The sequence below is a fragment of the Gymnoscopelus microlampas genome, assembly GCF_963454915.1.
Source record: "Gymnoscopelus microlampas genome assembly, chromosome: 19".
Classification (NCBI taxonomy): Eukaryota; Metazoa; Chordata; class Actinopteri; order Myctophiformes; family Myctophidae; genus Gymnoscopelus; species Gymnoscopelus microlampas.
This window is the reverse complement of record NC_139956.1, coordinates 8194046-8221545: the sequence shown is the minus strand read 5'-3', so window position 1 is coordinate 8221545 and position 27500 is coordinate 8194046. Positions and strand designations below refer to the sequence as shown.

Here is a 27500-nt window from a genome sequence, read left to right as displayed (position 1 = left end):
AGCCTAAGCTAAGTGGTTAAACATGATTGTGATGCTATGAACTAATTTAGCTGGGGACCCCCTGGTACTCTCTCAAGGACCACTGGTGGTCCCCGGACCACTGGTTGAAAACCACTGCTATAAGTGAAAGGATCAATACTGCAATGTAGAAATACTCTGTTACAAGTTAAGGGTGGATTCAGACGGGGTCCGATTGATTCGAACCGTTCCCGGGTACGATTGGCCTCTCCCAGCTGGCCAGCATTCACATTGGCCAAGATTCTAACGTACCCGAGTACACTGCATTCAACAGTAATGGTAAATATGTGCCTCATGGGGGCGCTGTTGACTATGGGGCTTTGGGAGATAGAGAATGTCATTCACAGAAGAAGATTCACTTGTCAGAGTTTAGAGTGAATTATAAAGTTTGACTGTGTTCCTGACGTTGTCTTGCGTTATAATAATAATAACAGAACAACAATACACAACCAAAGCAGTGTGTGCGTTGGTCTTCGAAACCTCGTCTCTGTTATTATCAATATGATAGTGACGTCACTGACGCACCCTTGGTATTTTAGCAGTGACGTCACAGACTAATCCATGGTATATTCGTCCTAGCAGCAGCATTACGCTACACATGTGTTTTTTGTTTATGTCTTTTTCACGCCTCGCGCTACTCAAACTCTAGCGGGAAAAAAAATATATAGAAATGATATATGATTAGCAGTCCACTTCCTCCTGTCGGTACGGATGGATTCACATTGCAGCGTTCCTTTCCCGAGTGCGCAGCAATCGGACCCGAGACTACCTCCCCAGGCGGTCTCGGGTACGGTACGGTGATTCGTTCCGGGGAACGGTACGCAACGTTCACACTATCACAACATCTGCCAAGTGGTCCAGGGAGCGCACCCGGGACCATAGTCTGAATCCGCCCTAAAAGTCCTCAATTCCAAATTTACTTGAGTAAAAGTACAACGGTAGTGGCATCAAAATGTACTTAAAGTACCAAAAGTAGAAAGTACTCGTTATGCAGAATGTCCCATCTCTCTCTCTCTCTCTCTCCGAGTGCCGCGCTATGAGCTTGTAGATCTGCTGTTTTTGAAAAATCGTGAACATTTGTGCAAATATTTGAATACATATATATTTTAAAGGGAACATGTGTAACTCAAATCTTCTTCAAATGCTTCTGGGGGGTCCCTGGAAGAAAACATTCTGAGATGGGGATAGGCGGACAAATACATATCATTTTGGCGGTCCTTGACACGAAAAAGTTTGAGCACCACTGATTATTATAGCAACATGATGTGTTTCAGAAAACTGTTAGGATTTAGAAGACATTTGTAGAATGGTATCTCAGGTCTTAATGGGTTAATGGGATAAAGGGTATATACACAGTCACGCGTATTTGATGCCTCGGCATACGTTGGCTATACAACACTTCTGACGCAGATGTGTGACTGTACCCTGATACATCCTCTCTGCTCACATCATAACACACACACACACACTCACACTCACACTCACACTCACACACACACACACACACACGCCGTGTGCATTTGAAGATATCGGTGTAGTCACCTCTGACCGTGGTTGCCAGATCTGCTTATTATAATTTCCCCGCAAGATTTCATTTGAAAATCGGCTATTTTCAAATAGCTGATGTATATGTTAAAGTGCTCACGTGGCCCATATAGTCGCTTCTTTTGGGCTGGTTTTCCTAGACCTGGTTGCTTGTTTCTCTCACAGAATCTGGCAACGCTGCCTCTGACGTCTGTTTCACGTAAGAATGAACACTGTGAATTAGAGTCAAGTCCACCTCACTGCTACTGACTGTGTGTGTGTGTGTGTGTGTGTGTGTGTGTGTGTGTGTGTGTGTGTGTGTGTGTGTGTGTGTGTGTGTGTGTGTGTGTGTGTGTGTGTGTGTGTGTGTGTGTGTGTGTGTGTGTGTGTGTGTGTGTGTGTGTGTGTGTGTAATATGCCTTATATTCCTTTTTCCTAAATCTTCCTCATCCTCCACTGTGTGTGCGCGCGTATGTGTGCGTATGTGTGTGTGTGGGTGTGTGCATTGTGAGTGAAGGAGACAGTTTCCTGGCCAGATGGGAGGTTTGAATCCAGGCCACCAGGGGGAATGATGGGTTGTTGATTATTTAGTCCAAACCCAAGCAGTGCCGTCTATAGCTCAGCAGTGTAGCAGTGGATTAGCCTTGGATCTCATCAGTTCTAACAACAACAAAAAACGCTGCAACTTTCCACTTTTAGGCAGACGTTTCTGGAAAATCAAGTGTGGCGAAATGCACGCACACATGCACACACCACACACACACACACTCACACACACACACACACACACACACACACACACACACACACACACACACACACACACACACACACACACACACACACACACACACACACACACACACACACACACACACACACACGTTTGTATTAATATGCTTGTGAGGACATAAACATTTTAGGACATTTAGATTTAAAAACAAAATGCAAAATTTAAAGTTGAAAAAAGCTGCGATGCGATTCGTTGTAAGCTTGCAGATCTGCTATTTTCAGTGCGTGACACCGGCTCATATAGCTAAGTATAAATCAGGCATAACTACAACCCCAACCCCTAAATCTAACCTCGAATGTCTAATCATAACCCCAACCTGAAACCATTCATAACTGTAAGCCTAATAGTCCAGGCCAACTAGCTCATGTTGAACCTCAAAATCTAAGTAATTGTAACAGCATTTCTTTTCTTTAGACAATTTCTATGAGGTGTCCAAAACAACACACTAAAAGTCCTAAGAAATCCTAGTTGTGGAAATATGTTTAATTGCCTCCGATCCAAGGTGTCCACCCATTATTGTCAAAAAGCCATATGGAATTATGGTGAGTCCAATTTTCATTCCTGAGATTTCAATTGACTTCCAAATACATTTATATACAAGACGATGAATTCAGAATTCTTACCCTGACTGAAACATGTTGTCTTGTGAGTACCAGGAAAATGGCCTCCACAAGGTAATGTTACTCAAATTCTATTATACTAGATTCACAAAGCAGATTTCTGAGTATTTTCAATTTTCAGTACTTTTACTTCTACTCCACTACATCTCAGAGGCAAATATTGTACTTTTACTCCACTACATTTATTTGAAAACTTTAGTTACTTTGCAGATATAAATGATTACATTATAAAACATATACATTAACCACTTCAGCCCTATTTTATACCTAGGCTATTTGAAAATAGCAGATCTACAAGCTCACAACGCGTCGCCATGCGACGCGTTTTGAGCTTGTAGATCGGCTATTTTCAAACGTTTTAGTACTTTTACTTTTAGTACTTTAAGTACATTTTGATACCAATACTTTTGTACTTTTACTCAAGTACATTTTTGAATTCCGGACTTTTACTTGTAACAGAGTACTTCCACATTGCAGTATTGATACTTTTACTTAAGTAAGAAATGTGAGTACTTTTTCCACCACTGCTTGTGAGTACCAGGAAAATGGCCCCCACAAGGTAATGTTACTGACTCAAATTCTATTATACTGGATTCACAAAGCAGATTTCTGTGATGACTAGCATGTGTGTGCACGCAGTTCCATTGTTTATCGTATGTACTTCAAGAGGGCAACGAAAAAAAATAGACTTGTCCAACTTGAGAGCAAATCAATTCTTTGCTCAACCTGACCCGTGCATTTGTACAAACAGAGCTCTTAAGTAGCTCTATTAATCTCTGAGTAGTTTACTGGTATCGATGAAAGCCCGAGGTGCATTACGCACAGAGCACATGTGTGTATACATTTAGACATAGGATATCTCCCTGGAGACGGCAAATGCTGAGAGACAAAGAGGAGAGAGGGAGAGAGAGAGAGAGCGCGCATCTGTTAGCTATCAGTGCATTTCTTCATAAGTAACCATATCACTTCACTCATCAGGCACAGAGAGACACACACACACACACACACACACACACACACACACACACACACACACACACACACACACACACACACACACACACACACACACACACGCACACTGCACAATGAGTATTTACTTTTGGTAAGGACATTTTGATGACGATACTTTTGTACTTTTACTCATGTACATTTTGAATACGGGACTTCTACTCGTAACAGAGTATATCTACATTGCGGTATTGATGCTTTTACTTACTGTAAGTAAAACATGTCAGCACTTCTTCCATCACTGCCCTCACGCACGTGCACAAGCACACATGGATACGCACATGCAATTTAGAAAGAAAACACATATACACATACGTACAGACGCTCGTGCGCTCACAGAATATGGGAATTTCTCCTGCCAAACATTTGTCATGCCTCATTATATTCACCGTCATGTACTGAACCACTTAGACCCTACAGTATATACTTAGTTGACCGGAGTCCCTCACGGCTGTGTTCTTGGTCAGCGCCTTTTTTTGCCTCTACATCAAATCTCTTTGCCAATAATATTCTACCGCCCTTGGGGGCTATACGAGAGAGGCTATTTATACAGAATGTTTGCCCCTGAATAGAGATGCTAGTGCTTTTTTTTCTCCATTGTATATTGAAACAACTTGAATCTATGTGTATTTCAAATACAGTACTGTATAGCAGATATACTGTAGCAGATACAGTATGCAAGCTCAGAAGGTATCGTGTCCATGAAAAAATTTGGGGACATTTCAGTGTGTGCGTGTGTGTGCGTGCGCGTGCGTGCGCGCGTGTGTCCCCTTTGCCCTGTCTTCCTGTGTGGTCTGAATTGTCTCAGTTCCTGGTATTGACTGGTAACCTTCAGACAGGGAAGATGGAGAGAAACAGAGAGAGGAGATGAGGGGAGGGAAAGAGAGAGAAAGGAAGGAAGAGGGAAGAATGGAGGGAGTAAGAGGTGTATGAGGAGAGGAGAGAGAGAGAGAATTAGTTTGGGGCAATGGTTCTCAAACTTTTTGGCTCAGGGCTTTTTGACTTTTTGTCTCAGGGCACCCCTGTAAATAACCTTTTCATCCACGGCACCCCTGAATTATTGCACCTTACATTTATGTCACATTACGGTACATAATATGTAAATCTTTCCCCTTAAGATACAATTATGTCAGGAGGAAAGCCCAGGTCCGTTTTACTAAGTGGTTAAACTGAAGTGATATTGATCCAAATATTATCAAAGTATTCTGAGGCACCCCTGGACTTGCATCACAGCACCCACTTTGAGAGACCCTGGTTTAGGGTCACACATCTGTCAGAAGTGTTGTAGCCAACGTGTCGAGGTGTCAGATGGGTCCATGTTACATGTTTGCTTGTAGGTTGGGGGCAGTGCAGGTTTTCTAGTGTGTCGTTCATTTAACTCATGTTGGAGTGGTCAGTGACTCAATGAAAGAACCTAGTTAAATGCCTTCCAAGTGGGGTCAACCACGGCACTTCTTACCTATTGATTGATGTCTAAAGGTCACCTGTGTTGAACTCCACGCTTCAGATGTGTTGAAAGCACCGTATCTAAACACCACAACCAGACGCTCCACCACCTTGCTCTCATGTGATGGAAGGGAACGTGACCAAGACAGTGTTGATGTGTGTGTGTGAACCAGTGTTGAACCACTACCACGAAAACGAAATAAAAACTAAGCTATGATGATTAAAAGTATGACTAAATATATTGACAATTTCGTCAACAAATAAAAACTGGACTAAAAAGGTTTGGGAGGGACTAGTGGAGAAGAGATCCAGTAGAACTAAGTCATCATGGTTGCGCCGCGGGTGTCACAGAGCGAAAATAGCAGATCTACAAGCTCACAACGCGTCGCAGCGCAACGCGTTGTGAGCTTGTAGATCAGCTGTTTTTGGCTTGCAGCTAATTGAAAATCATTTCGATGCCATCACGGCCTGCCAAAAAATAATTTTAGTCGACTAAATCAACTGCAGATTTTGTCGACTAAAACTAGACTAAAAGTAAACATTTCAGTTGACTAAAATATGACTAAAACTAAACAGAATTGTATTCAAAAGACTATGACTAAAACTAAATCAAAATGTGCTGTCAAAATCAACACTACTGTGAACGTGCCCTACTTTCACAACTTTGCTTCTCTCAGCATATTGCAGCTTTTGATTTTAGGAATATTTCTCTTTGCATCATTTCCAACAATGTGCTGTTCAATGGACCATGTTATAGAGTTGGAAGTATAGCATGATACTTTAATGATCACATTTTTTACCAGTAATGAGCAGTATAAAATTAAATGCATTACTGTGTCCATTAGTTTGGTCACATTTGAGTAATAACCATTCCTAATCAGAGAAATAGTCTGTTACTTGCGTTACCAGTGTAAGGCTATCATTCACTCTGTACTGCAGTCATTCACCAGATTAATATTTGTGGTCATTCCCTCTCTGATCTCTGGTGACACGTGCGACTATAAATATTGTACGTTTGGTGATTTTGGACCTATAATGTTTGTGTCTTACTGTACATACTTGTATTTGTAGGACCCGCAGACAGACAAGGGTGGCTCAAGACTTATCAGCTGTCGTCATTTGTTTTATCATGTTGTCTAGACAGTTGCTAGGATTAATGCTTATCTGGTACCCTTAGTTACTTTCTAGCAATTGTTTGTTTTGCACTCTATCTACATGACCTTTTACCCTGTCGTTTGTTGACTAGGGTTCATCATGCCATTACGCTGATCTTTTGCGTTGTAACTCACTAGATAAAAACATAACTTAAATAACATAACTTAAATGTAATAGTAATTCTAATCTAATTCAATATATTGCAGTGGCGTCAGTTCAGCAAAAGCTAGGGTATGGCAACATGCACGCGACATGAGGTCATCCCCGCGCGCGCAAGATTTTTGTGCGGTTCTGGGCGGGTTGGGAGCCAGGGTATGGCAGCTGCAATAGCCTGCCATACCCAATTGACGCCCCTGATATATTGATCCAATGTTCACTAAAAGTGGGGTTTCTCAGAGAAAGAGTGAGATTATATTACAATTTACAATTTAGGCATTTAGCAGACGCTCTTAAACCATTAAGACCTGGAACGCATCTGTGTCACTTTAGATTTCTTTGGCTATTCAAAAATAGCAGATCTACAAGCAAATAGCGCGGCACCGAGTGCTGCTATTTTTTTAACGGAGGACTTTTACTTGTAACGGAGTACTTCTACATTGCATTATTGATACTTTTACTTAAGTAAAACATGTCAGTCGTACTTTTTCCACCACTGCTCAAAAAGTAGGGTTTCTCAGAAAAAAAAAGAGAGAGATTATATCAGGTCCCACCACCCCCCAGACATCACGTTTATCACACCTCTTTGATAAGAGGGTGTGACACATGCGTTCATGTGTGACCTATGCATGATGTGACATGATTACCTGGAGTTCAAAGCACACAAAGTCACATGATGCAGACTTACTGTGTGACTCCATGCATTTCTGGCCTGTGGCCTCTGACCTTTGAACCTGAGGTGTCGTGATACTTAAGAACAGAGATGGTTGTGTGAATGAACTGACGGCAGAGCCAGTGGTGGGAAAAGTACTCACATTTCTTACTTAAGTAAAAGTGTCAATACCGCAATATAAAAATACTACAAGTAAAAGTCTGGAATTCAAAATGTACTTGAGTAAAAGTACAAAAGTATTGGTATGAAAATGTACATAAATAAAAGTACAAAAGTAAAAGTACTCATTACGCAGAATGTCCCATTTCACAGGTTTTCAAATGTATACAAATCTTTTAAAAATAGCAGATCTACAAGCTAGGGGCTAAAAAAGGGGAAACTAGGGGCTTAAAAAGATTCCTTCTCATTCAAACCTGTAATGACTGATGATGTGCAAAACAAACTCCTTGCCCTACATCCAAACAAGGCCACCGGCTGTAGGGCGAGGAGTTTGTTTTGCACATGAGTAAATGTACTTAGTTACTTTCCACCACTGAGCAGAAATCAGATATGCGTCCAGTGCAATAATTGAGGGCAAAAGCGATTAGTTATGGTGTAAGTAACACCATAACTGAGCATTAGTTAAGCATTAGTAAGTACTCAATTTATAATCATAAATTCATCATTTGTAAAGCATTATTCATACATTCCTAAGCATTAGTAAACACCTTATAAACGTTTCAACTATACACTATTTAGCATTAGCTAAGCATTGGTCAAGCATGAGTGAATAATTAATTCATCATGAATTCATCATTTTTATAGCATTGTTCATACATTACTAATCATTTAGTGTGTGGGTGTGGGTGTGGGTGGGTGTGTGTGTGTGTGTGTGTGTGTGTGTGTGTGTGTGTGTGTGTGTGTGTGTCGCTTGTGTCATGAGTATATTCACACAGAATTTGAATATTACATAAAGCGATAAAGCAACATAATTCATTGGGGGGAAAAAACAAGGTTGACTTATCACCGCGGACAAAAGCATCAACCTGTATGAATGAGGCTCAACTATATGAATAGATTAATGCCTAATATTCTGTGCCTTAAGGCAGACAGGCAGGCAGGCAGGCAGGCAGGCAGGCAGGCAGGCAGGCAGGCAGGCAGGCAGGCAGGCAGGCAGACAGACAGACAGACAGACAGACAGACAGACAGACAGACAGACAGACAGACAGACAGACAGACAGACAGACAGACAGACAGACAGACAGACAGACAGTGAGACCAAGTGAATGAAAAACGTTGAAATCTGTTTCAAAAGTTTATCCCAAGCGAACCTCAAGTATGTGTATATACTATAACTATTTCTGACAGCAAATTGACAACCATTATGGTTCTGTAAGCTATTTTCCTATAGGTTGAAATGTAACACCGCTCTGTTTGCACATTTCTGTATTCCCCTTTACGTAATTGTACACACATTATTTTGTATTGTCTGTCTAGTTCCACTTTTGCTTTCGCAATGTAAATGCATGTGTTGTCATGCCAATGAACCCCTTTGAATTAAAATTAAACTGAGACCATGGCAGACAGAACGACTATTCTAAACACAGTCAGTGGTGTAAAGTAACTAAGTACATTTACTCAAGTACTGTACTTAAGTACAATTTTGAGGTACTTTTACTTTACTGGAGTATTGCCAATGTTTAGTACTTTTACTTCTACTCCACTCAGAAGCAAATATTGTACTTTTACTCCACTACAACTATTTGAAAACGTTAGTTACTAGTTACTTTGCAGATATAAATTATTACATTATAAAACATACATTAACCACTTTAGCCTTATTTTATATATAGGCTATTTGAAAATAGCCGATCTACAAGCTCACAACGCGTCGCATCGCGACGCGTTGTGAGCTTGTATATTTTCAAACATTTTTGTACTTTTACTTGTGCTACTTCAAGTACATTTTGATACCAACACTTTTGTACTTTTACACAAGTAGATTTTTAATTCCGGACTTTTACTTGTAACGGAGTACTTCTACATTGCAGTATCGATACTTTTACTTAAGTAAAACATTTGAGTACATTTTCCACCACTGGTATTGTATTGTTTTGTTTAGTTCCACTTATATGCTTTCACAATGTAAATGCATGCTTTGTCATGCCAATGAAGCCCCTTTGAATTAAAATTAAACTTAGACCATGGCAGACAGAACGACTATTCTAAACACTGCATACCTTTAATTTACCCCAAAATATCTCGCTACGACTCGACGTACATCTGTAGTAAAATGTCATTTCCCACGCCTTGCATGGGCATACGCAACGTCTTTCACAGTATGTTTTGAACCTATCATCATCATCATCATCATCAGAGGACAGGCTATCATCATCAGATGACAGCACAGACCTCAGCAGGCAGCGTTTTTTAGCGTTTTGTTTCCATAGGACGTTTGTCTGGTTGGCATGGGTTTAGTGTAAAGGCCAAAGTCATTCAATCACACCACACTGTGTCGGTTAAAGTGTAATCTAGTGTGATGACAAAGGAAATCACACACACGCGCGCACACGCGCACACACGCACACGCACGCGCACTCACACAATTGAGTAAAAGTACAAAAGTATTGGTATCAAAATGTACTTAAAGTACCAAGTAAAAGTACTAAAATGTTTGAAAATAGCCGATCTACAAGCTCACAACGCGTCGCGATATAATTGATAATCGCAAACTAGTAACTAAAGGTTTCAAATAATTGTAGTGGAGTAAAAGTACGATATTTGAGACTCTGAGATGTAGTGGAGTAGAAGTAAAAGTACTGAAAATTGGAAATACTCTACATCACTGGCACACACGCGCGTGCACGCATAATAGGATTGTGTATTTGGGCACTCTCTTTGTAAACCTTTTACACTTGGAGCGTGTGAGCTTATCGTCGGTTAACCACAGCATGACGTCATATTTATATTATTCTAATCAACATGTGCCTCATCACAAGCCTTGAACGCGGCGGCAACATCCTCGTGAAGCCCAGACTCGCATGCGAACGACCGCCAAACCGTGTCATTACGGACAGAGTCTGCGAGGCGAACGGTATCCGATTAAAGTTAAACAGTCATCCGTCTTTTTCTGGAAATGTTTCCCAGTGCCGCCCGTGCGGTTTCCCAGCTGTCTCTTTATCAGCTAAGGTTTCAGCGCAAAGCCTTTCATTTATTTTAAGTGTCAAGCCATTAATTCGAAAGGGATACTGTTCTTAACTGGGATTTATAAGTAGGTTAGATAAATCCAACAGGATCATTTTTTTTGGGCGTTAATGTCGCCCTGCTGCTCTGAACAAGACCAAGTAGGGCTGTTTAACGGTCACTATCGGTAGTGTGTGTTCCGTAACTAAATGTGTTCAATCCAGTCTGAGAACTGCCGACAGTCCCTAAACAAAATAGAACCAGAGCCGCACGGTATTGTACACTTATACAACCAGCAGAAAGCAGACATAAAAAGTGCCATTGCCAGGGTTATTGCGCTGACAACACGTTGCCCTGCCAGCACAGTAATCAGCACAATAACAAGCGCAAAATCCCTCTCCCTTTCTCTCTCTCTCTCTTTCTGTTGGTCACACTCTATCTCTTTCTGTCTCTATCTGTCTCTCTCTCGCTGATCAAGCTCTGCTCTGACGTCATACACAACAAAAAACGTTGCCTACGTTATAAGAACAGTTTACATCAGGCATGTCTATATTTGGGCATAACAGCTTCAACTTTATATACGTAGAATATATTATATTCCAATAATTGATATTGTTTATACGAGAAAGTATGGATAGTGATATACTTTTAAACTTGTACCCACCCCATCTCTAAAAATGCACGAGCAGACACACACACACACACACACACACACACACACACACACACGAGAGCGTGCGCGTGCACACACATATGGAAACCTTTAAAGTAGGAACTGTTCTGAATTAGTAGCTGTGTTGCAATGTTCTCTGGGCTTAATCTTTGAACTTAATGCTTCCAGTTTTTAACACACACACACACACACACACACACACACACACACACACACACACACACACACACACACACACACACACACACACACACACACACACACACACACACACACACACATACATGCAAGTGCATGCAGAATACACATTCATGTGTGCACAGAGACACACAATGCACATGCACACACATACACACATTATTGTCTATTACGGTGATATCACTGGCATATACGTACACACACACACACACACACACACACACACACACACACACACACACACACACACACACACACACACACACACACACACACACACACACACACACACACACACACATTCCTCTGTGAATGGCTGCAGGGGTGCTGTATGTGATTGGACCTCCAGTGTTTTGATGTTGACCCGAGGTCTCTAACATCCTTCCATCTCTCCTTTGTTTTCTCACCCTCCATTTTTCTCATCCTTCCATTCTGTCAATGGTCTTCTCTCTATCTCTCTCTCTGTCTCTCCCTCACTCTCTTTCATGCGTTCGCCTCCTCTCAATCACAATCTTTCTTAATCACACCATTTCCTCTCTCTCTCTCTCTCTCTCCCTCTTTCATTTAATTCATAAATTCAAAGTCTCTCTCTCTCTCCTTCTCATTTCCATCATTCATTCCATTCCTCTTTCATCCCTCCATCCGTGTTCATATTAGTTTCAATCTACCTGGCAATCAACCAGGAGCTATTACACACACAGACAAAACAATGCCCTCTGACTCTGCTGCCCCTAAAGTGTTTATTTCACTTTGAGGCTGAGGAGTTTACACAGTGCATGTTACCATGGGGTGTCTTTATTTGTTGTCTCCGCCAGGCCGAAAGGCATGGCGAGAGTATGTTTTACCCCCTGTCCGTCCGTCCGTGTGTGTGTGTGTGTGTGTGTGTCCGTCTGTGAACAGCTAATCTCCGGCACCGTTGGCCCGGTCGCTCCGAAACTGTGCACACACACTCCCTGGATGCCAATTCAGAACCTCTACCCCAAATATTTCACATGGGCCTGTTATAGCGCCAGCAGGAGGCCGATTTGTGCAAAACCCATTTACTCCTACAGATTGTATCCAAACGTCATGCAAATCGGTACAGAGTTTTCACACCCTTTTCACGTTATAGCGCCACCAGCAGGTCTAATTTAGCAAAACACATTTTTGAAACAAAATGCCTCAAATCATGAATGCAGTGTCCCATTCCCGTGAAAAGCCTAAGAAGAAATTACACCCTTTTCACATTGGCCTATTATAGCGCCACCAGGAGGCCACAATAACGTACCTGACCTGGCGGAGACCTGTGCTCCGAGGAGCACTTTTTCTAGTTGTACATGAATCCTGCCCAATAGCTCATGGCAAGTTGCACTAGGACTATTCTTTCTGTGTCATTTTAGATTTGAGACACTTTACCCATTATTCTATACTTTGGCTATTCAAAAATAGTAGATATAAAAGCTCACAGAGTGCCACACTATGAGCTTGTAGATCTGCTATTTTTTTTTATCTTGAAAATTTGTTCAAATCTTTGAATATATTAATTTTTTTAATCAAATATTTTTTTACTCAAATCTTTGCTTCCCCCAAAAATATTTTGGGGGTCCTTGACACAACCACTGATATTATAGCAACATAAGTGTTTCAGAAAACTGTTAGGATTTAGAAGACATTTGTAGAATCTCCTGAAGTAAAGATTTGAGTTACAAATGTTTGCTTTAAAAATATACAAATATTCAAAGATTTTCACATATTTTCATGATTAAAAAAAAATAGCAGATCTACAAGCTCGTAGCCCGGCACTCTGTGCCGGGCTATGAGCTTGTAGATCTGCTATTTTTGAATAGCCAAAGAAATCGTAAAATGACACAGATTCTTTCCCGGTCTAAATGGGTTAATTTGAATGGCGTTGTACAATTTTTTTATTTTTTTTAGGCAGCTGTCTTTCTCAATCGTACAAACCGCTGGACCGATCGGTACCAAATGCTGCGCTGCCAGCACAGGCCAAGGAAGTAAATCCCTGTATTTTCTTTTCACACACTACATGTATCATATTTCCTGTTCCATATTCAACTTTCTAAAACTTTAATTCTATAATGGATGTCAGTGGCACTGGCGGTCGATCGGGGCTGAAACCGTGCCCAAATATGGAGATGACGCCAATGCCGCCATCACAGACCGTAGCCACATGAAGTCCAAGATCCACATGGAAGACTTGGCTGTATTGGACCCTGTCTTGTTTCATTTTGTGTGAATTTCTGTTGGTTTCTTGTACGTTTCCGCTCGCTCACGCGTGCGCGTGCGCGTGTGCGTGTGTGTGTGTGTGTGTGTGTGTGTGTGTGTGCGTGTGCGTGTGCGTGTGTGTGTAATGGAGAACAGTATGTGCTGATGTGAAACAGTACCGTTTGTTATGTATCCGAGTCTCACTTGTGTCAACGATTGGAACACGTTGTCCATTCAGGAAACACCATTGGTGTCGGTTTGAAACAATAAGAGTGTCCCTAAACACATTTGGGAAAAGCCAGCTCTTTGGTGTTAAAATAAAATATGATTGTATTTCTGATGATGATACCCACTTATCACTACTTGGGAAAAAAAGTTCTGTTGTTCGTACAATGGTGAGGTGTTTTTGTATTAACGTTTCCCAAGCGTTTTTTCTTAGTTTTTTTTTCGTGGCTTGTTCACTTGAGCAATGTCTTTTACTGTTATCCACCGTAGACGACGTCATCGGGTGCCTTACTGGCACGGGGGCAGTTAGTTTGTCAGGGGAGATGATGGGGGGCTTGGCTGAGGGGATATTTCTCAATCACTGCCCCTGTTCAGAGTTTCCTGGTCGCTGTGAGACGGCAGCCTTCCAGTCACAGGCCTGCTTCCATGACCTCTGTGGGACTCTGCCGTCCTCTTAACTCATTGGTTCTCAAAGTGGGGTCTGGGGACCCCCAGGGGTCCTTGGAGGGGGGTACTAGGGGCCCCCCAGCTGTCACTTTAGATTTCTTTGGCTATTCAAAAATAGCAGATATACAAGCTCATAGCGCGGCACCGAGTGCCGCGCTATGAGCTTGTAGATCTGCTATTTTTGAAAAGTCTTGAATAACATTTTTTTTTCCTAACGTTTTTCCTAACGTTCAAAAAAACGTGGCCCGTGGCCCACAAAGGACCCCCCTGGGACCCCACTTTGAGAACCAACGCTGTGTACGAACAATGATGTCATAGGCAGGAACCTCAACCCGTGTGTGACCCACACACCGCATTACCCGGGGCTCCGAATTCCTTCGCATGGTTTTGGCCGTGCGCTCAGTGCTGCTCTTCCCAAATATGACAGTATAGCCGTCATCTTTTAGCTAGAAGAGAGAGAAGTTCAATAGCAATGTGACGCCGACCGCAATCTCAACCCACCACCGTTGTTTCTACAAAACGTGACGTGCATGTGGTCTTAACAGTCACTTTTTTGTCCTGTTTTGTAAGGAACTTTTTCTTCGGACATGACTGGTTTTGTTGGGACAGTGCAGAGGACTTGCAGCAAGGTGAAGGTGTCTTTTTAGTCCCGAACCGAAACGTTGGTCTAAACATCGGTAATCAGTGTGGGGCTAGGACTCGGGACAAAATCGGGATCGACATTGGACCCATAAATCCAGCATCAGTCGGGACTCTAGAGTCCTTTTTATTCTCTACGCACTGCGAGCCGTTGTGAGTTTGTAGATTGTATATTTTGAATGTTTGCCTCTTTCTTAAGTAATATTAGACAATTTGGCCAATTTGATACTAAAAAGGCCTTAAAAGTCATTAAATTGTAACTTTTAGAAATGTGCAGAAACCCTGTATACACTTATACTGTATGTTGGCTTGTTTACTGTTGAGTGAGAAAACAATTTTGGACATTAATTCATTCACTGCCAGAGTTTTTCAGAACAGTCTGCAGTCAGTGCCAGCGTTTTTGAGCATTTTTACTAACCTTTCAAGAGCCACAGAATATTTCGCTCCAGGACGATCGACACACGAGCGTCGCAAAAGACGGAGCAGTGTCTCTGCTTCCATCGGGGGGTGGGGGGGGGGGGGTCGTGTCACCGCACTGAATGAGTTAAGCTAATCATCTGGGGGGACCCTCCCGAAGTCATGTGGGGACCCACAGTTTGAGAACCACTGCTCTTACATCCCTCTCTTTTCTCTCTCTCTCTCCTGTCTTGCAGGGCGACCACACGTGGGCCACCATGTTGGGTCAGAGCGTGCGGCTGCAGCCCGTTCCCATCCAGAGCCTGTCTGAGCTGGAGCGAGCCAGACTGCAGGAGGTGGCCTGTTACCACCTGGAGGAGAGAGACCTGGACTTTAAGATCAGGATACCCAAAGGTATTTACCCTGTTACCCGCATGGGCCTCATTCCTCACAACCACTGTATTAACCCTGGCCTGGACTCCCTATTTTGGCCATGACATTAACACATTACCTACCAACAACGGTTATACTCGTTGTTGGAAAAATACCCCGTTATCTGCCCATCCACGAGTATAACCGTTTTTCAAAATAAAATAAAATATTTTTTCTTTTCTTTTTTTTTCTTTCTTTTTTTTTCAATTTATCCACACAGAACCAGAGATATCGTGATCCAAAGATTTCTAGCTCCATTCACTCCTTGGTTAACTTATTACTTTAAAATCCTGTATCTCGGCTCTTGTGTACTTTTTTTTTTACCATGTTATTTTGAGTGAAACATGCTATTTTCAATTGGCTGCAATTATCGAACAGATTACCGCAATCGGATTATTTTTTTCCACGATTCTACGAGACTCCTGTGTGTGTGTGTAATGAGGGGATCACCGTGAGGACGGTGATCAAGGAAAATATTTTGTGACTACTTAAAAAATGTTTTTTTAACATTGAATGTAATGCTGGCAGTGGGGGAAGTAAAAAAAAAAAAAACCTCTGGCAGGGAATGTGTTAAAGGAGTAGTTCACCAAAGAAATTACCTATTTTCTATAAAGTACTTACCCCATGAAGCCTTGAATTCATATCGTTATATCATCAAAAAAGTCAATAACGAACATCCCTAGTTATCGGAATAGGTATTGGGAAGGAAAAACTGTTACGTCTCTAATCATGACTTTCTTTTGATTAGCTTCCAATGTTTGCAATTGTTGCATGTACCGTGTGCAATACAGTGACTAAGCTCGATCTTAACATCAGTGAATGTTTCTTTCATGTTTTTTTCAAGTGCATGGAAATTGATGAGTTGAAGGAGGTGTCTATAGACGTTGACATTGAGTCACGTTACAGCACTTAGAATGCATAAAATACAATACATGCTTTTATAAAGAAGATCAAAGATGAAATAATGTAGTTCATTTATTTACATAGCTTTTAGTTTCCACTTCAAACATGAGGGACGCTCATATTGATTATGCAGTCAGTCAGGAGGAATACATTCACTGCCGACATTCGCTTCATGCAGTGGTGTAAAGTAACTACGTACTGTACTTACTGTAAGTACAATTTTGAGGTACTTTTGACTTTACTGGAGTATTTCCAATTTTCAGTACTTTTTACTTCAACTCCACTACTATCTCAGAGGCAAATATTGTACTTTTACTCCACTGCAATTATTTGAAAACTTTAGTTACTAGTTACTTTGTAGATTTTGATCATTATTACAAAACACCCTAATCACTTCAGCCCTATGTATATTTCAGGCATTTGAAAATAGCAGATCTACAAGCTCACAATGCGTCGCATCGAATCTGTATATGAGCTATTTTCAAAAGATTTTTTATGCATTTTGAACTTCTGAAATGGGACATTCTGCACAATGAGTACTTTTACTTTTGCTACTTTAAGTGCATTTTGATACCAATACTTTTGTACTTTTACTCAAGTATATTTTGAATTCCGGATCTTTAATTACTTGTACCGGAGTATTTCTACATTGCAGTATTGATGCTTTTTACTTAAGTAAAACATGTGAATACTTTTACCACCGCTGGCTTCATGGCAAAGGTTTGGAAAATGCTCCTGAATGCCGGAGTGCTGAGTGTCTGAATGTCTTAATTCCCCTGTGTGGGATCTCAGTGTTTATTATTAGACTCTCCTAGGCCCCTGCAAGGCACTCAAAGAACAGTTGTTGGGTTTTGTCGTCCTGGGTTTTACATGTCAAGATGTTTTTGTTCTGGCTTAATAACACCAGAGACAAAAATAACAAGCTAGCAACAGCCAAAACACGACGCTTCTCAGCAATCCTTTATTAAGTACCGGCATTTTGGGGTTTGCTATGGGGATGTTTGGTTATAATGAAGGAGGAGCTCACTGTTTTTTTTGTGTGCAAATGCTGGATTTCTCGTGTTGGGAAAATACATTTTCCATTTCGATTAACGTCCAAGCCAGAATCGTGTTTGTGTTGTTTAGTTGTTGATTACTCCAAGGAAAACGGCTGTAATTACCTACAGTGTGTGTGAAATGTTGTCTAAGGAATTCTATCTCGTCTTTCTTACTGGAAAACACGCTTCTTCTGTTGCTGTTTGTTTTCCAAAGCACACAGTCGCTATTTCTCTCCCATTCCACTGAACTATCTTCACTCAAATCTGGTTTGTACTGGTGTGTGATAGTGTGTGTAGTAGACACAGTGTGTGTAGAAAGTATTGTGTAGACACCTTTGTCCTCCTTTAGAACACTGAAGTCCTAAAGTCACCCAATAAAGTTGGATTTCTTTAGCAATAAACTATAAAGCTCTCAACACCTCTGAGCTACCAGAGAGTGTGTGTGTGTGTGTGTGTGTGTGTGTGTGTGTGTGTGTGTGTGTGTGTGTGTGTGTGTGTGTGTGTGTGTGTGTGTGTGTGTGTGTGTGTGTGTGTGTGTGTGTGTGTGTGTGTGTGTGTGTGTGTGTGTGTGTGTACGCGCACATGAGTGAGTTATTGCAGAGAAGTATTTTCTCATTTCATCTGGAAGAGAATAATAAAGTGTGTGTGTGCGTACGTGAGAGACAGATGTGAAAGTATCTACAGTAGGTAGTGTGAGCACACGTGTGTATGCTATGCATGTGCCTGTGTGTACATTTACTGTATAGCCTATGCATAATGCATGTGTGCATGGACGCTATTTCTGCACGCACACATAGACACATGCCATGCTTGTCTAGATTGGTGTATGTTTTATTTTTATGTGTATATTTAACCCATTGAGACCTAAAGCCGATTCTACATGTCTCCTAAATCTCAACAGTTTTCTGAAAAACGTATGTTTCTATATCAGTGGTGCTCAATCTTTTTCATGTCAAATGATATGTATTTGGCCGTGGACCCCCCTCAAAATATTTTGTTCCAGGGACCCCCAGGAGCAAAGATTTGAGTTAAAAATGTTCGCTTTAAAAATATATATATTTCAAAGATTTGCACACATTTTCAAGATTTTTCAAAAATAGCAGATCTACAAGCTCGTAGCGCGGCACTCGGTGCCGCGCTATGAGCTTGTATATCTGCTATTTTTGAATAGCCCAAAGTGTGAAATAATGCTTTTTAGCTCAAATCTTAGCTTAATGGGTTAAGCATGTTTTTTTTGTGTAATATGCATAAGTGTATGCTTGTGTATAGTGTGAACTTTGTGTAGCTCATACTCTATGTACGTGCTGTACACTCATCAGAACTAGTCTCACGCCAATGTGTCAGAATTTGATGTTTGTCCAAACTCCAAATACATAAACATTTCAAGTCGAAACGTAATGCTGATATCCAGTGGTGTAAAGTAACTAAGTACGTTTACTCAAGTACTGTACTTAAAGGAGAATTACGGCCAACGTTATTCTTACCTTTATTATGACGTTATGATATCCTAGGACGAGTGGTACAGTACAGAAATTCCATAACGGATCCGCCACAGTTAACACATTGATTGCCTAGATCGCATATATGCGTTCTTTCATTTTTGGGGGAAAATTCCACAAGGGGCGACCTAACACAGCTTTGGAATGATCGATCATCTCTCAGAGAAGAAAAATGTGGATGTGACATCATTCCAAAATGATTGTGCATATCCCATTAAAACCGGGAAAGCATCTGTGTCATTTTAGATTTTTGCATTGGCTATTCAACAATAGCAGATGATATACAAGCTCACGGCGCGTACATCTGCTAATTTTGAACATTTTTTGGAAATCTTGAAATTGTGAGTAAGTAAGTAAACTAAGTGAACTACTGATTTAGAAGGCATTTGTAGAATCGGTCTTAATGGGATATTTAGATATTCTGTGTTTCAGCAGACTGAAAGTAGACATGATTAGGGAAAGGGAAAATCATTATGGACCTGGTCCATTCACTGTGGTGGTTTTGGTAACGGAACAAATCCAGACTCTTTGGGAGAGACAACAGATTATATGTTCCTGTATCAGGGCTAAACTAGGGTATGTTGCTAGTCCCCTCAATCCCCTCACCAGTTATTACTATTACTAACGCTGTGCTGCAATGTCCGAGGAGACGAACAAATATAATATATTGTTATGAAGAAGGAAGGCACTGGAGCAAACTCTGACAATTAAAGCCTTTTTAATTACAGTCAGCAGGCAAATAACGTGACAACGTTTTGATGTCAATAAAACTTCATCAGGTCATCAAATATATTTTTTTCTCACTTTGGAGTGTCTGTATTTTACTTGGGTATTTATGTCTTTAGATACTGGATTGACTTTCACTCCACTCCAATACAAATATTGTACTTTTGACTCCACTACGTTTCTAGGAAGGGAAAAAGTCATGATTGCTTGTGACCTTGTAGATCTGCTTTTTTCACTATTATTTATATTTTTTGAAAATGTCTGGAAGATCTTTGCATGTTTTTTGTGAAAATTCATATAAAAAACTAAATGTACTTTGTAATTTGTACCTTTGAATACTTAAATACTCTTTAATGCACATACGTTTGCATACTTAAATATGTTTTAACGCAAGTACTCAAGTAGGCCTATATTTTTTACAGAGCAACTTTCACTTTTAGTTGAATAATATTTGACCACGAGAATCTATACTTTGACCCAAGTAATGTACACAAGACGTAACCATACAGACCACATTGAATCTTGAGGTAAGGTTCAAGCACGGGCACTGCACTAAAGTTGAACGCACACTCATATTAAAACAAGGCAGAAACAAACATTTGTTTTAGTTGTATGTCATGAATCATTGTCAGTGCAGAACGTGGTCTCAGTATTGAAACAAGCCATTTCATTAGAGAGATAAACCTTAGCATTACATGTGAACCCACTAGATCTCTGACTGTGGGACAAAGACCTGAGTTACAACTGTGTGGGAATATTCCTTCAGCTTCACTCCCCTGGGGTCTCTCTCTCTCTCTCTCTCTCTCTCTCTCTCTCTCTCTCTCTCTCTCTAGTTCTGACTGTTTTCTGTTCTGCTTCTCTTCTGTTTTGTTTTATAAGTGTCTATCTATGGTCTCTCTCTCTTCTCTCTCTGTTTACTCCCTCTCGCTCTCTCTAGTTCTGACAGTTTTCTGTTCTGCTTCTCCTCCGTTTAATAAGTGTCTATCTATGGTCTCTCTCTCATTCTCTCTCTGCATGTCTCCATCCTTTCTCCCTCCTTAAGTCTCTCCTCTCTGTTAATGTCTCTCTATTTTCTCTTGGGTATTTCTGTTCTCCTCCTTGCACCACCCCCCCCCCTCTCCCCATCTCTCTCATCTCTCTCTTTCCCTCTCTCTCTTGCCATCACATATCTCTATACCGCTTCCCCTGTCTTTCTCGCCATATCTCTCTCTTAAAGGGGAAATCCACCCATTTTCAATATTTAACTATGTCATTAATATAGCATAAAGGAGTTGTGTGGAAATAAGAAAAAAGTTCCCCCCTTTTCTTTTTGCCTTGAACTGGAGGATTGATTGTGAGTTTAACATTGCAAATTACAACGTGATGACTCATCATGTTGTAATTTGCAATGTTAAACCCACAATCAATCCTCCAGTTCAAGGCAACACAGAAAGGGGGGAACTTTTTTCTTATTTCCACACAACTCCTTTATGCTATATTAATGACATAGTTAAATATTGAAAATGGGTGGATTTCCCCTTTAACTCTCTCTATTCACGAGCCAAGTACCCAAATGGCTACTTTGCATAACAGGTTTACAAGTGAGTGTGAAAAATATCCTCACTCCTCACATCTATAGGCTACACCAGGGGTCTTCAACGTTTTCATGCCAAGGACCCCCTAGCTGAGAGAGAGATGAAGCAGGGACCCCCTCTATATTGTATAAAATTGTGTTTCAGATGAACTTTTGCTGCTCTTTTTTCCCTCTACACACCTATAACTGTTTGCCAAAAATAGCCGATCTACAAGCTCACAACGCCTCGCAGCGCGAGGCGTTGTGAGCTTGTAGATCGGCTATTTTTGGCTAAAGTTCTCCTCAGAAAAGGGATACAAGGGTTCAAGTGGTTAATGTAAACAAAAAAAAAAACATATCACACAAAGATTTGTGGGACCCCCTGTAGTAACTCTGAGGACCCCCTAGGGGTCCCGGACCCCCTGTTGACGACCCCTGGGCTACACAGTAAGCGACACAGCATGTTGGCCTCAGTAGGGCTGCTGCCAGTATGCTATCTGCGCGCAGCAATGCCTCAGCCACCGTCAAAGAAGAGAAAGATACTCGTTCAAAGCAAACCTTTAGTTTCAGCTCCTATAATTCATGGCATTCCTTATATTTGTTTTAGTTAAAAAAAAAAACTAAGCTAAAAAACATTTCCTATACAAACATGTTAACAGCTTTAAGGTCAAATAAGATGCGTGCGGTGTGCGCGTGACGTCATTAAAATACCGTTCGGCCGGGGAAAAAAATCACCAATACATCCCCTGCCAAAGCAAAAAAATAAATAATATTTCAAGAGGCAAATACCAACAACTTTCAAGTGTATTTGCAATAGTACAGAGGTAGCAGCAGTTTTTCAAATGTATTTAAAGGTAGTTACTCTCTCTCTCTTTCTCTCTCTCTCTCTCTCTCTCTCTCGCTCTCTCTCTCTCTCTCTCTCTCTCTCTCCATTCCTCTCTCTCTCCATTCCTCTCTCTAGGAGGTTATGTTGTCTATAGCTGTGACCCAGCAGGAATCCTCACAGAGAAACTCTTAAGCTTGTTTTCATTAGGCGCACGCTGTGTGTGTGTGTGTGTGTGTGTGTGTGTGTGTGCGTGTGCGTGTGCGTGTGCGTGTGCGCTCCTGGCATGGCATGGGTGAATTCTTGGTGAAATGTGTCAGTTGTGGTGAGTCACGTTTTGCTCTTATTTGGTGCGTCTGGAGGTTCATGTTCATGCTGCTTTCACCTCCTTCTCCTCCCGCTGTTCCTCTCTCTCTCTCTCTCTCTCTCTCTCTCTCTCTGTCTCTGTCTATCTGTCTGTCTTTCTATCGTTGTCTGTCTCTGCTCCTGACCTTCTCTTTCACTTATTTTGTCTATTGCTCTTAACCCATTAATAAGACCTGAGGCCGATTCTACAAATGTCTTCTAAATCGGTAGTTCTCAAACTTTTTCCTGCCAAGGATCCCCCAAAATAATATGTATTTGGCTGCGGACCGCCCGCATCTGAAAAAAAAGTGTTGTGCCAGGGACCCCCTAGAAGTGAAGATTTGTGTAAAAACAAGACATGACACGTCATGTATACCATCTAGCTGCACGCTTTGTTTTGCCTCGATCCAATTTTTTTTCTCTCTGTAACCGTGTGTGTGCGCGCGCGTGTGTGTGTGTGCGTGTGCGCAGCTTATTTTCATAGACCTGGCTGCTTATTTCTATCGCAGAATCTAGCAACACTGTTATGATACCATAGCATGGGAGGACGAGACCGCCGTTCAGAGTATGGGATGTCTCCCCATTGGCTTAAAGGACAGCCAATGATCGAAAACATGTGTAGAATAGAGACACACGGCCGGAAGCGGAAGGCCTACAAATTCACGCCCACTTTTGACACAGCGCCGCTACTCAAGGTCCTTTTAGAACGATGAACTGCAGCTCTCAATGCAATCTCTTTGAGAGGCATTGTAAAATACCGTAATTTCACTGGTTAACTACTGAGGCTGTAACGATTTTTTGTGTGTCCCATTTGTTTAATTTATCCTTTTTAATGTCCCATTTCTGCCATCTCGATCTACTACCCACAATATACTATAATATACTCCATCAGTATGTCAAAACCGCTAGCATCGGAGACGGAGGGGGGGTCACGCGGCCCTTAATGTCCCCCCACTTTTCAGCTATCCACTTATTTTTTTATATATATATATTTAAAAAAAACAAATACAAAAAAAAAAATCGCCTTTTTTTTTGCCTCCGCCCACCCCACCGTTCCCATTGTCAAGCGGCCCCAGCCAGACATGCTAATTGCCTCTAATAAACAAGTCGTGATCTCTGTGGCTGTGCTAAACATGTTCTGCAGGTTTTGGCGTTGCCGTCTGCCCTTATTGAAATGAAGGGTCGCTATGCTGTGTCCCTCGACTCCCTCGTCCTGCACTAACAGTCACTCACTGCATGCACTGAATACCAGTGGTGGGAAAAGTACTCACATTTTTTACTCAAACAAAAGTATCAATTCTGCGATGTAAAAATACTCTGTTACAAGTAAAAGTAAGGTATTCAAAATGTACTTGAGTAAAAGTAGAAAAGTATTGGTATCAAAATGTATTTAAAGTACCAAAAGTAAAAGTACTCATTATGCAGAAGGTCCCATTTCACAAGTTTTCAAATGTGTAAAATGTATAAAAATTCTTTGAAAATAGCAGATCTACAAGCTCACAACTCGTCGCAAATCTGCTATTTTCAAATTGCCAAAGTACTGTATAAGTGGTTTTGTAATAATAATCAAAATCTACAAACTAACTATAGTAAATAAAGTTATCAAATAATTGTAGTGGAGTAAAAGTACAATATTTGTCTATGTAGTGTAAAAGTACTCTACATTTTTTAATTCTACATTGCATTACTTTTACTTAAGTAAAACATTTGAGGATGGGACACACTGAAGGATGGGTAGAGTGTTGTTAATGTTGTTTTATGGTCATTTATGTATTAATTAGGCAAAAAAAATCGCGCGCGCTTCGCGCGCGTAGCTACATGCCCGCGACGCAGTGGGTGGGGGGGCGAGGGGGAGTCATGACGTTGCCACTTGGCCACGCCCCTATGACGTCATCACTGTCCCCCCACTATTTAACCCCTTCCGGCGTGCCTGATCGGAGATCTAGAGTTTAAGTGGTCGCATGGTATACATGTCACGGACGCATCCCTTGAGGTTTTCAATACCCAGAAAACCGGCGAAAGTGGCCGTTTTCAATATGTTTTGGTCATTATCTCTGGAACAGAAGGTCCAATCTGCTCAGTTCAAAGCTTGTTGGATGCGTGACTTTGAAGACATTAAGCACGCATTGACACCTTTTCGGGTTATTTGTTTTTTTTATGGGAGGCAAGATCTTAGTTGGGCAGGCGACCGCCTGTCCTGCCTCTACAGTGGGTACGCCACTGGTCGGCGCTCGGCGCTCGTAAAGACAGTGATGTCACTGAAATGCGACAACTTGTCTGTCTGCCGTCTACCCTCTGCTGTGTTAACATTATGGGTAACTCGTTAAAGTGGCAAATTAAATGTTAAACACATCAACTATTAAGAAAACAAGAAGATATGTTGACAAAGACACTCCATACATTTGGAAACGTATTTTTATTTAAATCAATATCGTCTCCAGTTAATGTAGGAATATTTTAAAAGTAGTCTAACTCTCATGTCCTCTCATAGAGATTGCATTGGCAGCTGCAGTTCATCGTTCTAACGGACCCCGAGTAGCGGCGCTATCTCAAAAGTGGGCGTGAATTTGTAGGCCTTCCGCTTCCGGCCGTGTGTCTCTATACAATGTATGTTGACTAGTGCTCTGTCTCTTCAGAGACCAGCCGCTCTTCGAGCTTGCTGGTAAAAAAAAGCTAAATGATTCAACATTTTTCCAACACTATAGCAAAAATACAGATGTACAAGCTCTCAGTGTGGCACGAAGTGACATGCTGTGATATATGTGATATATATATATACACAGTATATATATATATATATATAAAATCAAAATTGACACTGGTGCTTTCCCGGTTTTAATGGGTTAATAGTTTTTCTTTCTTTCTTTTTTTTTCTTCTTTTTTTCTTTACTTGTACAGTACTGTATGTGTGCACAAGATGTGACGATAAAGACCTTGAACCATCTTTATTTATTTATATTTCTTTCCCTCCTCTCTCTCTCTCTCTCTCTCTCTCTCTCTCTCTCTCTCTCTCTCTCTCTCTCTCTCTCTCTCTCTCTCTGCTATGCCATTCTTTCCCTCCCTTCCCTCTCTCTTTCATTTGGGTCTCATTGTAATTCCACTGCAGCTATAATTCCATGTCCGTACGGTCCTGCTTTCATTAATCATGTGGTTAGTCTGTCCCGTTGGCCATTCCCATCATAACGTCTGATCCACTAATCCAATGTTTCAATGAAAAGGTTTGAATGGGGAGCAGGGAATGCAGGTGTGCAGGGGCTGTTTCTCATGGATTGTAGAGAAACACAATATATACTATGAATATACAGTATATATATTTAGTTTAACCCAGTGGTTCTCAAAGTGGGGCCCAGGGACCCCCAGGGGTCCAGGGGGTCCTCAGCAAAAGTAGCAGTACGTTTCAACCACTTCATCCATTTATAATATAAATAAACATATTATGTTGGCTATTGAAAAATAGCAGATCTACAAGCTCACAGCGTGTCACTTTGTGCCACGCTGCAAGCTTCTAGATCATTTACATAAATCTTCTCTTCTAGTGGTCCCTGGCACAAAACATTTTCAGATGGGGGTCCACGGCCAAATACAGTATATACCAATTTGAAAACGTTTGAGAACCACTGGTTTAACCACTATAACCCTCATATATCGGACATTTTTAATGTTTTTGAAATATTTTAACAGAAAAAATGTTGGTCCCTGGTACCAAATATTTCAGATGGGGGTCCGCGGTCAAATACATATAAATTTTGGGGTCCTTTGCATGGAAAAGTTTGAGAAACACCAGGGAAAAAAGGAGCGGACATACTATTAGACTAAGAATAGTTAAGGTAGGGCAGCCCTACGCGTTTGTCATACCGTCACACCGATATAGCAAGACTTAAACATTTTTTACTTCATTGACCAGGGTCCCCCAGGGCTCTATGTTGGACCAGCTCCTTTTGTGCCTCTACACACATTGGTTCTCAAAGTGGGGTCCGGGGACCCCCAGTGGTCCTTGGGGAGGTACCAGGGGGTCCCCAGCAAAATGTGTTAATATAGCATCACAATAATTTCAACCACGTTAACCTTTTATACTTTAGCTATTCAAAAATAGCAGATCTACAAGCTCATGGCACGGCACCGAGTGCCGCGCCATGAGCTTGTAGATCTGCTATTTTAGAAAAATCGTGAACATTTGTGCAAACCTAAGAATATATATATTTTAAAGCGAACATTTGTAACTCAAATCTTTGCTTCTGGGGGTCCCTGGAACAAAATATTTTGAGATGGGGGTCCACGGCCAAATACATATCATTTAGGGGTCCTTGACATGAAAACGTTTGAGAACCACTGCTCTACACCAAATGTCTTCACCGACAGCAGGATCACAACGCGTCACGCTGCGATGCGCTGTGATCTTGTAGAGAATGTCCGCCACCCGGATTAGGGACGCTAACCGTTCATGGGGATAAGATTTAAGACTGTGTAATGAGTGTACATACAATAAACAGACAGATATACTGTATACATTATATACATTATCTTACACAGATGCACTCAAACGAAGAGTCAAACATCTAAGCTGGGGTGAGAAGTTAGTGCTCCGGGGGGAGTGTGTGATGTGCAGGGTCACGTTCCCTGGAAATAAACTTTAATTTCCTGTAGCCATGGGAGTTTGACAACACACGCACGCACGCACGCACGCACGCACGCACGCACGCACGCACGCACGCACGCACGCACGCACGCACGCACGCACGCACGCACGCACACAACTACTCAGTGACCCAGTGCACTCTCTCTCTCTCTCTCTCTCTCTCGTGTCCTCCCTCACTTCCTCTCCATCTCTCCCTATCTTTGCTCCTC

The 27500-nt window shown here is 41.4% G+C and overlaps 1 protein-coding gene across 2 annotated transcripts in view; it reads left to right on the top strand.

Annotated features, from left to right (window-relative positions):
• The window catches only part of arhgap36 (Rho GTPase activating protein 36), a 104253-nt gene that overhangs the window by 47015 nt on the left and 29738 nt on the right, over positions 1–27500 (top strand). For both annotated transcript variants that reach the window (XM_084043499.1, XM_084043500.1), the window contains exon 2: positions 15596–15752. In XM_084043499.1, coding sequence (XP_083899625.1) covers positions 15596–15752 — 157 coding nt within the window. The remainder of the gene's footprint in view (positions 1–15595; positions 15753–27500) is intronic.